Source organism: Prorops nasuta, unplaced genomic scaffold, assembly GCF_024137725.1.
Source record: "Prorops nasuta isolate Cenicafe-Biocafe unplaced genomic scaffold, Cenicafe_Pnas_1.2 PNAS00004, whole genome shotgun sequence".
Classification (NCBI taxonomy): domain Eukaryota; kingdom Metazoa; phylum Arthropoda; class Insecta; order Hymenoptera; family Bethylidae; genus Prorops; species Prorops nasuta.
The window spans coordinates 3,143,894-3,159,987 of record NW_027116801.1 but is presented as its reverse complement, the minus strand read 5'-3'; the positions used below and the strand labels follow the sequence as shown (position 1 = coordinate 3,159,987).

The 16,094-nt window shown below is 34.8% G+C and overlaps 1 protein-coding gene across 2 annotated transcripts; it reads left to right on the top strand.

Annotated features, from left to right (window-relative positions):
* Positions 1-1,439: 1,439 nt before the first annotated feature.
* Positions 1,440-14,882, top strand: LOC136772521 (uncharacterized). 2 transcript variants are annotated; one of them, XM_066725564.1, is made up of 10 exons: positions 1,440-1,865; positions 5,550-5,669; positions 6,319-6,445; positions 8,579-8,792; positions 10,873-10,990; positions 11,179-11,429; positions 12,707-13,015; positions 13,476-13,799; positions 14,383-14,523; positions 14,596-14,882. In XM_066725564.1, the coding sequence occupies exons 1-10, from the start codon at positions 1,852-1,854 to the stop codon at positions 14,730-14,732; spliced, it is 1,755 nt and encodes a 584-aa protein (XP_066581661.1). In that variant the 5' UTR covers positions 1,440-1,851; the 3' UTR covers positions 14,733-14,882. The 2 variants fall into 2 exon arrangements, with proteins under 2 accessions (XP_066581661.1, XP_066581662.1); XM_066725565.1 differs by lacking the exon at positions 1,440-1,865 and adding an exon at positions 4,974-5,197.
* Positions 14,883-16,094: the final 1,212 nt, after the last annotated feature.

The window sequence follows — 16,094 nt, the reverse complement described above, 5'->3', positions numbered from 1 at the left end:
TGCCCTTCCAATCATTCCATTATATCAAGTCTGCTACACGTAGTCCAACTAATACAGCTTTCGCTCTTTCATTCCAATTTCTTTAAATATGCATCCTGTGACTCTCTCTTACTACACCCCTACGCTCATAAATTCACTGTACCAGAATAGGAGGGACTCAGTTACCCACCAAATCCGATATATTCTCAAAACGTTCATTATGTTATCATCTATTATAAAATTTTTATCATATGTGGTGCGTTAATAAATATGTTAAAAACTATAGAAGTTATGCAATGTATAATGGTGTTCTGTGGTAACAATTTAAATCTGTAGGCCGAATATTACTATAATAATTGTTTGTTAACAAATGTTTAGTCTCCCGCTGGATCCTAAAGTTTCTTTATGCTTTAAATAAGTCGCAAGCAAGTGTTTAAGTGTTTTCATTAATTTTCGATAAAAGTAAAGAAAAATCTGTAAAAAATAACCTAAAATACTTTGATTAGTACAATTCTGATGCAGATTTTGGAAACAGAAAAAACAAAACAAGCTAAACGTATTTGCTCTACTTGTAAAAATATAAACAAACTTTATCACAGTCACTTTCACTTGTAATTGCAGAGTGTACAATAATTTGCATAATTATTCAAAAAATTAACTTCTAAAAATCTGAGATCGAGTGGGAGACCAAAAATTTATTAACAAAAAATATTCACAATGATGATCTGCATATATCCTTTTACTGTATACCACTCTTACATCCTGTATACATACATAAATAGTTAACCAAGTTTTGTTGATGCAAGAGATTGCTTTACGAGGTAGGTAAGCTAATAAACAAACAACTTATTTGTATCATAAACCGACGCGACGGACCAGAACTCGCATGACGAATTGTGTCTATTAATCAAATTCATCTTTATACATATATATATTTCGTTCTTTTTCGCAACAGCAGTAGGTGGCACGTTTGAAGGTTCGCCAAGTGTTCTCCAGTCGAGCTATACGAAGAAATAAGCGCAATGTCAATGTCCCGAGGCTAACGTTTTAAAAGGTTCGCAGTTTTTGCAAGATTTTTTCTCTCGCACTCTCCTAGCGATGTTTTCCTTTTCCAGCTGGACCGATTCTACATCCACGTAATACCGCACTAAGGGTAATATTCATTGATGCGGTATTGCAATAATTTGCGTCTAGCAATGTCAATGTCTCTCGTGCAGGATATCCGCACGATGGTTGGTGTTACAAGTACCGACACTTCCTCTGTCACCTCTCGCGCGTACTTTTCACTCTCTCTCTCTCTCTCTCTCTCTCTCTCTCTCTCCCGTCCTCTACTTCTCTTCCACTGGATCCTCCACACGGCCCAACGTCGCTCCCCTCACGCGTAAGAGAGAAAGAGAGGGAGGGAAGGGGTAAAGGGGGTGGGGTGGGGTGGGAGGGGGGGAGGAGGGAGAACCGTTATCGCCCCGTCCCTCCGGGTGTACGCGGGGGCCGCACGGCCAGATCCCCCGTCACGACGCGATCGTGGTCGGAGGGTCGGAGTTCATTGTGCCACAAGTGCATTCCGAGTGTCGACCACGACAATTGCTCGTTACGTTCCTGAAGTCGGTGAATTTGAATCCGCCGGCAAGTACACGCAGTCGCCCATCGTTTTCCCACGCAATTCACGCGTCTCCTCGCCTCCGACTCTTACGTCCATCTGGAAAATTGATCGAGCGACCTCCGATGCGCCATGTAAACTCGCCAATTCCGGGCAATTCGACATCGACACTTGGATGCAGGACTCGTCGCGAGACTGACACTATGGTGGACCATAGATGAGTTTGGTGCGCGCGTGTTGAGTGGAATAAAATTGCGACGATTGGCATTCGGCTTATGGTATACATTGGGTACGTAGAAGGAAAACATAATGTTTGATCGATAACACGTACGGTATCGCGCACAATGAAATTCCTGCATCCATTGGATGTTCGGGGTAATAACGGTCGTTGTTTCGTTATTGACGATAAGCCGAGGCACTAATCCAGCGGAGCACGGAGTTGTAGGACCGAGTTGACTGGCGGTGCTGTGTATATACTTATTATTGCAGTGGCCATAATGCTCGAACGTCTATTAAGCAATGGTACCAATAATTCTTCCTCGACGTCCAGCAGCGCTACGCGTTTATATACCCGACCGGTTTTATCTTGGAGGATAATTGTACATTCCAGTAGCTTCGAAGCGATAATTATTGTACTCCGTGATGAATTTGCCGAGCGAGCCGTGAGAACCTTCCCCTTCTTTGCTTTTCGATTAATCATCAATTCTAATTTAACAGTCCATAATTTTGCTATAATTGCTTGGTCCATTAAGTCGGCTGCTGTTTTGTACCAAGAACGTTGGATAAAGCTATAGCTACTACGCAATCTTGTGGATTGGCGTAACAATGAAAAAATTCAGTCCTTTATGATACACGCATTGCAGGAACTACCAAACATTCACGTAAGAGTTTACATCGATTGGCACGCGCCCACGGAAATAGCCACTTGCATTTTAGCCACTCTCCGCTTACAGAGAGTCGGTAATTTAGTCTGAACTTACATCCTAGTTGCCCGATAGCCATTTGCCAACTTCCTACCCCTACCTGTAGCTCGAGGAATGCCGAAGGAACGTTTAGAGCAATTTTCTAACCTTTTTTCAACCCTCTATTTTTTCTTTTCTCTCGTTCCACTTTCCCGCCAGAAATCACTGATCCCCGATGGATACAATCGCTTTGGTTGCGTAGATCATGCTGATCGTAATCGTATTGATAAACTCGTAAAAGCTGCGAAAGAGAAACGCCAGTTTAACCTTATACCCTGCTCAAAATAAAATAATATTTATTCATTCCCCTCGTATATATACGAGTAAACGTTTATGACTCTTTCTGGACACTTTTCTATTCCTTTCTGCCCCTCATAAATTATGTAAAGAGATATAGGTAGATCACCGTCCATCTATCAAAACATATATTTTTTATATTTACCCTATTCAAATGCGCGTGAATAATGATGCAAAAACGTGTTATATCTTGGAGATAAAATTATGATCATTCGTATCATTCGTTTTGGCGTTGAGGGAAATTTTCTCTGATTCAATTCAAAGTGTTGATAAAACAGTAATAGAAAGGAGTTGTAAAATCCCTATATGACGGGTGTGAGGTCATTTCCTGTTCTTGACCAGTCCAATCCTAAGACTGTCAGGCACAAAATTGTTTTAATAAATTTTGAAACTGTCCAACATTAAAATATGCATATATATAAATAATTGAAGGATTCAGTGTGCAAGTAGTGTAAATCAAACTTTGGTTATGGCACGTTGTAGCTGCTCTCTTATCATAAAATCTTTGAAGGTGTAAAGAATAATTTTTATGATGGACATGTTACAATAGGATGACATTGAGCAAATTTTTATCAAAATTGGATATTAAAGTTCCCTGCGAATAATAATTAACATTGAATTAAATACTAAGGATAATATTACGAAAAGAATGCTAGGGTCAAAAATAGAAATAACGAATATATTTTACAAGTGTTCTGAGAAATGACGGTTTATGGGCTGTGTTCTCACTATCGGTTTGTAAAGACATATGATAGGGGCAAGGGGGACTCCCTTAGTCTCTTGAGCCTTTTCCTGTAGTCAGTACTTGACCGTAAATCCGACAGTCTCGTGTAGCAGCTGATAACTTTCTTACGAGACCTTCTTTAAAAAATATTCAATTACAACCTGAAAAAATAGAGCACAACTAGTTCTTTTGCACGATTCTTCCATGTCTCTGTAAAATATGACGTATTTCGCAATGGCTACTAATAAAAATCGCTAAACACAAATAAGAAATATGATGGAATTCAAAAAATTTATGCATTACCCAAATAATTAGCCATTCAGCTACTGGTAGAGTAGTTCATTTGCTCCCATCTCATTTCTCCTTGTACCGCCCACGTGCCACCGTGGAAAAAAAAATGTGTGAATCACATTCCATGTGTCACTGTAATATACTTATACCGATTTAACCAATTAAACGTACCTAATCTACAAGTTTAACTATAGCAGTTAACTGTTTCAATTTCTAATTGTATTTTATACTTCCACTTTTGCATGAAGATGATATTTAAGGTAACTCCTAATCTTTTTCATTTTACTATCTAACATTGGGAGAAATATCTATTTTAATATTTACTAGCAGATAGTGTGCAAGTTAAGATTTTTTCAAATGTACAGTAAAGAGCCAAATGTTAATATACGAATCAGTCTGTAAGTATAGAATCGTTAGCTTAGCTTTGTCTGTTTCTAGAAATAGAAAAATGTATTGCATTTTCCAAGAATTAATTACAATTATAAATCAATGACTCGGTGCAAATTTTGATCCCAGCACAGCCTTTCTAAGTAAGATTTTCGTAATGCGTCATTTACTACTGAAGAATTTCAATTATTCAATCGAATATAGGTAAAAAGTAGATTTTACTACGTTAGTAACTCTTGTTGACACACTACAAATGCAATTTAAAAATAAGCAATTATGCCCGTAAAGAAACAATAAAAGATTTATATCGAAATGAATAAATGCTACGTGTCTAATATACGATTTTTGCAGAAGATATTACATAAGAACAATGCACCTTCGTTCCAGTGGGAAATGTCAATGACAAAATAGCTTACGATTCTACTTTAATCTGACATTAACCGCAAAAGAAATAGGTTCTTATCTGAGATCATCGCAAATCTCACAATCAAACTTGGCAAGTTTGAATAGAGAATACGAAGAGATAAGAGAGAGTACCCGTTTTATACACTACACAAATTTGTCAGGATAAAGTAAAAAATGTATGACTCTAATATATTGTTAAACGTTTTGCGCTGTAATAATTCATAGCTATATAATAGTAAATGGGGCATTATTGAAACGATAAGCACATATAAAGTACGCTACCCTGCAGATGTTTGTACTCAACAGATCTTTATGATCGAACGTATTACACTTGTATCGCATAGTACATCAACCAATTGAAATAACTTAATATTTCCTGCCGAAGAGAACGTCCTTTGCGAGGGATCAGTTGTAACTTAACGCATCAAATAATTGTGCCTCAATTGCCTACTGGAAAGTACAAAGTTGCTCGTGTCAACAGAGGGCATTTAATGACATTTTTACATTTTCATTTCATCATAATTGAGATTGATACAAGCTGTCAAAATTATAAAGGTTTCTTCACCAAGTTTAAGTCATTTTGCTTTAAATAAGCTACGTAATATCCACATAAAATATAACTGCTTGAATTTTATTTACAAACAATTCATTCAACGGGAGCGAGATTCAATTTCAGTAAAACGAATGAGTTAATGAATCATCTTGGTGCAATGGAGATAGAATGTTGTGACAGGATGGAATTCATGTAACATTATATTATAATGATAAAAGCATTTATAACTCGAAACCCTTATCACGAGAATAATCTCAAAAGGAACATATCATTTTTACTTCTGAAATATTATTTACGTTATATGATACATCAATTATATCTTATCTTTTTGTTTACTCCTATATATGTTTCTAGGTTTTTAAGAGTCTCCAAATTTGCAATGAGAGGAATTAGGATACTGATAGTATTTTTTCTCGTGACAATCCCATCTTTAAGAGCATTAGTGGGGGAGAACGTTTGCAGAAAGGAAGTCAAGTAAGTGATACAAATATCAAAGAATATAGAATATAAAAATAATATATAGAATAAGTCATGTTTATTATCTTTTGTCAATATTTCTAAGTCCTCGCACTAGTAAACGTTATTTAATCCCTTGTCTGTGAACCTGAGTCTTTTGTGTTTGGATTAGAATAACCAAATCACTGATGTCTAGACAGTTCACTGGATACCAAACACAATAGAAAAGGAGACGTTTTTTAGCTCAAGTACCAAATGATTATGTATACGAGTAGATATGAACGACCAAGTTTTTCTCCCATTTTTTGTTTCGTTGTTAAAAATAAAAAAAAACACTTTTGAGTTATATTGGTCATATATACACTTTTAAAAGATCGAAATTGCCCAAAGGGACAGTCCTAAAAATATAGGATTAATAATATTTTAATAAATGTTTGAAGTTCTTCTCCTTGTTCTAGCATTTTTTAATTGACCTAATTAAAAAAACTTGCAGAAAGAAATTTAAATCACTTGCGCGCCGTCTTTATAGCGAACCTTGAAAATGAATGCATAATACTTGCCTTGATATTTTTATAACGCATTGTGCACCTGATCTTGATATATATCGAAGCTAACTAAATAAGGAAAGCCAATGAAGTTTAATGTCTAATTCATCAAATACTTACAGTTACACGGTCACTACCAGAGAAACCTACAACGAACCAGTTGTTGTCAACACGTTTACGTGGTGTTTACAAATTCCGCCAAGATGCCCAAATACTCGGACCGAGATTAGAGAACGCACGCGTATAAAGGTCAGTTTCATCAGCGTCTTAATTCGTCTCTAGTTTTATTAAAATTTATTTTATTTTTTTTTTCTTTAGCAAAAAATATTATTTATTATTTTACTACAAAACTTATTATAATTCTTATTTTTTATGAGTTACAGAAAAAAGTAATAAAAATCAATAAAATCATCAGAGATCGGAAAGCGATTCTCGTGGTATTATAAAGGATGTGCGATTTAAAGCTTGCAATCCGGGCACCCTGTATAGAAGGACTAATTCTGAACAGAAAAGTCTTAAAGAATTTTATAATATTATCAGTATTTTTCAAATTACATAAAAATATGATTAGGATAAGAGTTTATATTAAAATACTAGAAAACTGATTGAATAGTGAAAATATTAAGAAGATTTATAATACTTTTCAGATATTACAATAAAGATAAAGAAACTTAAAAATCTTTTTCATATTATTAATATGTACCAAGCTACGTACAAATATCTGCAGATTCTTGGTGTAAATAAATTGTTATAGAATTCGAAAAATGTTAAAAAATTATATAAAATAGTTCTTCTCAAACTAGTCTTTCTATCAAGAGCTTCAGACTTGATACTCTCAAATCGCACACCCTATGTATGCGTATTAATATATAATATCGAATAACCAAAAAAAATGCATATATTTATCAATATAACTCGAGTCTCGACTAAGCGGTAGAAAACTGAAATGAGTAGAGCACGTTCCCCGTTACATTAGTGGACACGGTCGAATAGAATTCAGTCAGGTTTCGCTTGAAAGACGAATCGAGGAAAACTGGGGGAGCAATTATCGCTACTGGTCAATCGCTGGCGAGAGAGGTGTGTTGTTTGAAAGTCATTCACCAGAGTCGATGGTTACGTGTCTCGTTCTCTTCACTTGTGTCAAAGAACTTATTTCACCCGAATACTCGTATATCCGTCCATATACGTGATTGTGTAACGTCATGTGAGAGCAAGTATGCGGTGTAGCTCGTAGTGACGTGCTGATGTGTGTTTATATGTATAGTATAACTGCAGAGACGGCGTAGGCCAGTCATCGCCCGCTGGATTGGACGGAAGCGAAAACAAGAATACTCACTTGGTTTTAAATTTCATCGATAATTCTAACGCGTGGAAAAATCATTGCACAAAGAATTTTTGACTATTTCGATCACGCACAAACTATTTACGAAAGAATTTTCACAGAAAAAACTGCACTTGGTGACTCGATAATTAATTGCGGTTCATAGTGGCTGTAATTACACGTGCTACCTCCTAATGATTTTTTTCTTTTAATTAATCTTACAAACTACAAGAATTTTCTTGGAAAAAAATAAATATTCTTTTTTAAATTAATTTTTTATTCAGTTTTAGTCCATATTTCTGCGAGGTTTTAAGACAAATTCATGCATTTCAGTCAGATCACTGGTAAAGTTACAGTAAACACTTGTTTTTCGACTAATCAAACGCATACACGTCAAAATTATTTATCGTTCGTGGAACTTTGTTAATTTCAATTTTATGATAATGTCGGGGAAAATGAAATTTAGGATAATTTCATGTAGATAGTTATAGCTACTACAGCTCCGAAGAGATGTTCAATAGTTTCCTATAATTAATGGAAGCTCATTATTTTTCAGTTACCATAGGGCCTCTTCCTTGTTAGTAAATCAATTTTCTAAAAGGATATCGGGAAGAGAGAAGAAAAAGGAAAAGAAGAGCCAAAATTATTATATTGTTAGGGTTTTTATATGCAGTTATAGGTTAGAAAGTATGGATGGAACAGATGTTTTTTTATAAATATCAATAGGCGGAAATCGTTGAACAATCTTCTTAATTATGTAACTCAATACCTGGTGTTCATTGTCAATCGCAGAGACGTATACCGACTCCTCGTAACCTTAATAGTTCTATTTTCAATCTTATCAATTTCATTCTCATGCTCGTTAAGCTTATAATGAATCGAGGGAGGTTCTGACGATAATTCGTGCTTACCTTATCGACTGTTTGAAATATCCCATTTCACGTCTTGGTTATTCTAATTGAGATTCATCACCATTAGCCGAAAAATTTATTTATTAGTCTTAATAATTATTTTTATTAATATAATATTGTATTATAACTGAAAATTTTTTACGATTGTAGGAGGAGGTAAAGTGGAAAACTGTAGACGAATGCTGCGAAGGATACAAAGTAGAGCCCGTTGTAAAAGGCCCGGGGAAATGGTTCGAAATTGATAAAATAGATGATTGGGAGGGCAAGTGTGTACCTTCTTGCGAGAAATGCCTGGCAGGAGTGTGCGTTTCACCGAACAAATGTCAGTGCGAGCCCGGCTACCATGGAGACGACTGTACTCAGAGTAAGTGTTAATTCCATTCTTGCATCATTACAACTTGGAAACATCGCAAATCACACATTTCATCTTTGCACTGCAGTATTTCATCTCAAATGCAGATTGCACATACTTTCTACAACAGTACTCATTTATCAGTATAACATTTCTTGTCTCGTACAGTCGAACGCATTTAATTAGCCAAGATTCGCTCTCTAACAATTGCTAAAAATACTTTTGATAATTATTTACATCGCTGTCATTCTAATAAAAATCATCGATATTACACTATATCATCTTATTCTTGATAATCTACTACAGAAAGAGTGAGAAGTAATTATTAGTGAAGTAATCGTATTCAGATGGCAAGTTAATAATTTCCAATCTTTAAATTCGTATCCTATGAATAATTGCAAAAAAAAATCTAAAATCAGTGACTTAATGAAGAAATTAATAAGGATTACAAATTATTTAATTCGAAGCTTCGTATTGGTCTGAGAAATATTCCAGCGATGTCAGGTCAATAGAACAAGTCTGAAGAATTGCTTTATCGATCAAAAATATCGAATTAAGCAATTTGTAATCCTCGATAACTTTTTCATTAAAAATGGTATTTAAAATCAGCGTACAGGAACTATTTTCCTATAATTAATCCATGCCTTCCAAATTTATAGGTCTTGCCATAATTAATCGGCCACCCTATCTACAGCAATTCTTAATTTAGCAATTAAAATGTCTAATCTGCTCGTTGCACAGTCATATGTAAAATTTGTGGGTATAAAATATACTTTTTGTACAATATGCAAAAACATATGAGTAGATATACTCTTAATACTATCGCGACTAATGTGTTATATGCGTTCCGTCCCAAAAGCTTCCTAATTAATACGACTTTGTTATTTAGCAAAAATGCTTTATCGATGTAAAAATCAAACGGGACACGAAAGTCTAAGAAACTACTGGCTAAACAGGCCATCACTATGTACATTTATCACACGTGCACGGAAAGTCACTCTTTCCAGCGTAGTTTACCAAGCCGAAAACGGCTGCTTTCACATCAGTCCCAGCCAGGTATACGCACTAGAGTTTTGCTACACTTTCGTATATAGTCTCCAACCGCCTCTGCCCGCACCTCGCTCTTCTCTCCCAGACCTCGACAACACTCCCGCCCGTAGATGATTACGTCAACCTCTGAATATCATGAAATATAAACAACATGCAGTTCCACTCTAAGTACATAAAAAAATGCAATTGAACATTGATAAATATGAGGAACAAGAAATATAATGAGTAGAACGTACGACGATCTATATAAACTAAACATTTTATTTTTAACGATCGGCCTAACCGTGGTTAAGTTCCAATACTGGATTCTAACGCAGGTGAACTTTGACCTGTACTGCCAAGGTCTTCCAGTGTGGGTGTTCAAGTAGAGGAGGCCAGGTCTAGATTTTATGCGGGTAAAAATAAGTAACAGCTGCTTTTAGTAGTATTAAATGGGGACGGTACGAGTGCAAAGAAAATAAAAAATAATGACACTATATTTTTTTAATAAGAAGGATAATGATGATTGCAAAGTCCTGCCTCGTCAGAAAAATGTGCAATATAACGGTTGGCATCGGTAAGAATGAAATAATGGCATTGTTCACGAATGCATAAAGGATCGAGAGATGTTGCGCGCACGTCAAACGCACATCGTGCGATTGCGCCAAAAGCAATCATGAACGCTTTGAAAATGACGAAAGCCCGGAAATTACGAAGTTATCACTTTCGCGAAAACTTTCAAGAAGATCGTCGGTCTTATCGGTAAAATCAAGCCAATTTCTTTCATTCGTTCAATTTTTAAATAACTTCACTAGATAGAGGATATTCCACGAGTAGTTCCGGAGGAATATTTAATTGATAAAAATCTGATACAATTTTTTTTTATAGATTACATAGTTTTATATTAATTTGCTTGTATCTCTTAAAATTTAATACGTTTGAAACAATTGACCTAATTGTTGCGATCTTAATTTAATTTTAACAGGATTTACTCATAGAAATTAGCTATTTATCACAGTGATATAGATATACAAATTGAAATTTGTTATTGTGATTTTCGCAGGTTGCCCGAGGGGATTTTGGGGGAAACTGTGCGCGCAGGAATGCGATTGCGAACGGGATGTGACTTGCGATCCTGTGAATGGCACTTGCCATTGTCCACTAGGATTACTTGGACCACGGTAAGATAATTATATCCCTTATCTTTCCTTCCTGTCTTATAATTTTGATCAAGCATGAATGATAAAATATGATAAATGAGCACTCCACGAGGAAAGACAATTTTTACGTACGTTCCTTTCGATGAATTTATAAAATTAACAAAAATCTGATTAATTGAATAACGTGAGTATGATAAAACTACACACAGATGCGAGGAAAAATGTCCTGATGGACAATGGGGCCGGAAATGCGAAAGTTCCTGTGTTTGCATGGACAAGTTTACAAGCTGCGATCCTGAAACTGGAGCTTGCATTTTCAACGACGACACAACCGATGGATCTCTATTAGACTGGTCGGAGGAATTGACAACCGAGAAACAACTAGAGATTATAAATCTGACGATACCATTGGTCGATGAGAATGGCGATAAAATTATCGTATCCGAAGGATCTCACGAAGGTAACTGCGATTTTTACTCCTTATTTGACACTCCCTTAAGGGGAGTTATACACCTAGAAGCCGGAAAAAAGGTCATTTTTATGAATTTTTTTAAGGAAAATTATTTGAAATTTTGGATTGGGGTTTCAACTATCTAAAAGCATATACATTCAATTATGTGTTCAATTTTTTTTTATTTAAAAATTTCAAGTAAATCCAATGTAATACAACGATCTTTGTAGCTTCGTAAAGAAATCCACGCATGCGGTACCAGTTGGCCTTTCTTCAAAAATCACCTGAGAAAGAAAATCGAAAAAGATTATTAAATTAGATACTATAATCTAATCTTTGTCATAGCCGATTTTGAAAATATTGATTTATTACAAAATGGCAGATTTTTAAACAAAAGTAGTGATTTTCGGACCAGAAATTAGTTATTATTTTGCCTATAAAACAAAAACTAAGTTACGGAAAAAAAATCCTATGACAAAGACTAGATAATTATGTATAGAATAACTACACAAAATTTCAAGGCAATCGGTTCATTAGTTTTCGAGAAATTTCTGGTACCGATTTGAAAAATGTAGTTCTGACAAAAACGCGTTTGAAAAATTGGGAATGAATAAATCATTAAATTTGTCAACTTACAATGAAATCTATTTCTGCAAGTTATTTCTGGCGGTGAATAACGGTAATATGGTATGTTCCTTCATACTTGGAAGGATGTTTAAGGATACCCCATACAGGGATACCTGTTCTTCATACAAAAGAAACACGAAGGGTCGAAGGGTCCCTTGCCACTACCTGTCTGCCGGTTTGGAACGAAAAATCAGTTTCACTTTCTCAGCTGTAACTGGCTTATTTTTAGAAATGTTAACTTGCCGTTTTCATGAGATATTCTAGCGACCTCAAGCTTAAAGAAAATGCAAAAAAAAATTGATTTTTTTCGACCATCTAGGTGTATATCTCCCCTTAATATATTATCGTTTTAAATATATTAGGTGTCCTACTGACTCTGTTTATCCGAAGTAATGGTTAGTTTAGATATTAAACCAAATTATAATGCGATTAGCAGTGTAGGACATGGTAACAATTTTATTTCACTTTTATCTTGATTTTTCTCATATTTATGGAATATCGTCTTAAACAATAGAGTATTTTAAAAATAATTTGTAACTAATATTGAAATATGCAAATAAATGAAAATATTGTATAGGAAAATTATTTTGAAATAGATTTAATATAGGACAGTATTAAACTAAATGTAGGAGTAGTAATGAAGTAATATACTTTTTCAGAGGTGGAAAACGATGCAGTAACCTCTACAGTAAAACCAAGTACCAAAACAACAGTAGTAGAAATACGAAAAACTTCTACTTTAACATCGAATTACGCACAAGCCAGAACAGAAGATACTACAAAGCATTCGTCAACTACGTCTCAACCAGTGGTAGTATTAGTCTCCGTACCTGAAAGAAGGCCACTGGAAAGGGATTTTCCAAATTTCCCCTCAAAGGACAGTTTTCTCAGGCAAATACAGAGCAAGGATGCTCTGATCACAGACCCATCGCCAAAAATTGACTATGTCAAAACCAATGTCCAAAAGGGTAAGAAATCTTAACATACCACCTTTTATAGTATTTCTCCTTAAATATAACAAAAATTGCATTGTTCTAACACTATTTAAACAATGCGATTAAAATTAAATTGAAATAAATCAAATCATGCTAGTACTGATTTAAGCATTTTGTGAAATAGACTTTTATAACATTTTTATACTATAAGAATTAGAAACTTTGGATAAATCGAGGATATAACATAAATAGATCAAAATAGTTATTTCCAGACTTCAATCACCTTAATTCGATATTTATACTAAAAATTAAACAATAATCCAGCAAAAGCATTTTAACACGATTGAGTAAATTTAATAAGAATAAAAATTAGTCTATAAGAATAACGTCTTGAGATGTATAAAATTTTCAAAAATGCACCTGATGGCATGCCTTCGCATTTATAACTTGGGAAGTGAATCGAAATGTACTAATAACTGAAATTGACTACTAGACAGTGCTGTGGGCGCATCAGTATCCTTGGACATTGCCTTGATCGTGGTTGCTTCAATTGTTTCCCTTGGGTTGACCTCGGTGGCAGTGCTAATGATTCTTCATATTCGTTCTAAGCTTTTTGAAACTATTCGACTATCGATATATGACACGGAGAAACCAAAGGGTCACGAACCACGCGAAGACGTAGGAACTCTTAAAAGGATTTCACCGATAGTCGAGAATGGAGGAGGAAGAGGAATAGAAGCAGAAAGCATTGGAATCGTTGTTGGTGGTGGTGGAGGGATTTATGATGGTAACAATGTTGGCAACGGCACTCTTACAAGTGAGTATCAACGTTTACATGACGCTGATATGATCTGCCAATCTTCCTTTTCCTTCTGTCCTTCTCATAATAAAATCAGTCTTCAGCTTGCTTTTCTTACCTGCATGATCTAATCCTAATAATCTTCTGTGACTAAGCAGGCTAAGTTTGGGCCCAAGCAAATACTGTAAATGTTTCAAAGACACGCCAAGTTTTCTAAAACAAGGCAGTACAGCGAAAATTTAAGAAAAAATAAACAGATTTCAAATAATTATATTTTGGTAAAAATGAAGATTTCATTATTTTTAAAAATGCTGATGAAGCATTAAACGTTTACTTTAAGATACTTTCGTCGTATAACTGTTCGCTATTTTTTTTATCATAACAATCTCTATGTGGAGCTGATCTAGAGACTAATAATATAAAATTTAAGGGTATGACACTATTTCATTGTCATTGAAGTGGTTAATAAATAGAGGTTTTTTATCATAACTATAATGAGATGAATTAATTTGTGTTTAAAATGTATAAAATAGAAAACTTACAACCAAGTGAATGGATTAAAAGCTATTTAAAATTACTAATAATCATTGGTGTATTTTAGGAGCTACGGTAGGAGTAAATCCTTTATTCGCATCTTGTTCGGATCCAGCAACAATTTTCACGCTCGATAACGTTGATTCGATGAATACTTATGCCAATGGCTCAACAACCATAGGACTTAGGATCTCAGCTAATCTCCGTGGTACGAAAATATTTCTAGTATATGAAATAAAATATAATAAGATTAACAATTTGTTGTACATTTTTTTCTAAGATTTTCTGGAGGGGCACTATGACAAGCCCACAGCAACCCTGATTCGTCTACATTCAGCTGTGGATACACATAATGAACACATATACGATGAGATTCCTTTGCAGTCCCCGCCTGTTTCTTTGCAACAATCTTCGTGATCTCGCTATATTATTTTAATATTAATGAAATTCATTTCCATTACTATAAATAAGTATGTATTGAATATTGAATAGAGTGCATAAAGTGGAATAAGTATTTATAGTCTGTAAACACCAAGGTATATATTTAATAAGAATATTTAACTTATATATTTACCCAACTTAATTATTTTGAAATAAAATATTTATTCCAATAATATCATATCCCGAACAAATGTTTTCATGCAAAAAATATCAAGGAGTAATTTTTCTATATCCTCTAAAACTATATAATAATTCCAACAAAATGAAATATTACAGAAAGGAGCCCCTAGACAAAAATACCATCAGCACCAAGGATTGAAATCATTTAATTTGACAAAGTAAATTAATTAATTAATAACTAATTACAAAAATTCAACTTATAAATTATTGGAACCTAATTAATATTTACGTTTTGTAATAAAAATTTCATTCATATCCAGACACTGTTTTTAACTTTTGCCATATTTTACGATCTGTCCCAATAGAAAGAATTAGAGGTAAAGTTCATTGGATAAGCGTTTTCACTCGCAACGCCGTTCACCGGGCAAGGATTGCTGCGGAATAGGGCAATGGGCAATGGGCATGAGTATATGTGCAATCTTCCCCCTGCTGGCCCTGCTCATCCCTAATCACTAGTAGCCTAGTAGGTAGAGATACTGGCAGAGATTTGGGAGGAGGTCGAAGAGATTGCACATACCACATTCATTACGCAACAATCCTTGCCAGTAAGCGGCGCTGCAAATGAAAACGTTTATGGGGTGAACTTTACCTCTATCTCCATCTATTGGAGCAGATCGCAAAGCAACAACGGATGAATTCAAAATATAAGTGTCATATAGTATAGGTGGTGCTGTGTGTCACTCAAGTGTGGCGGCACGAGCAAGCAACATGGCGGCGATCAGTGCTGACACCACAGCAACAATTTTAAGTTGGCAACAGTTTCATGCACATAATTTACATATAGGCAATTCAATGTCAGCAACTATACTTTGCAGATAAACGCATACTGCGAAAAACATATATATATATATGGATGACCTTACATGTAATATTATGTATATATATAAGGACCCCATGACCCCATCTTTCTCTTTTTGCATCCCTATACTTCAAGGAAGTTATATAGTGTAAAGAAGTTAATAAAAGACTGATTAGTGAGGTAAAAGTAAAATAAAAACGCTTAACAGAAAATTGGAGAACAGCAGTCGTTTATTCTACCAACTATACATTTTCCTACACAAGCAATAGAACTAGCGTAGACTCCTATGTGACTATGGTAAGGAGATTTAAATTAAATAATCATTGAAGCATTGGATTTATTTTATGTAATATAAGTAA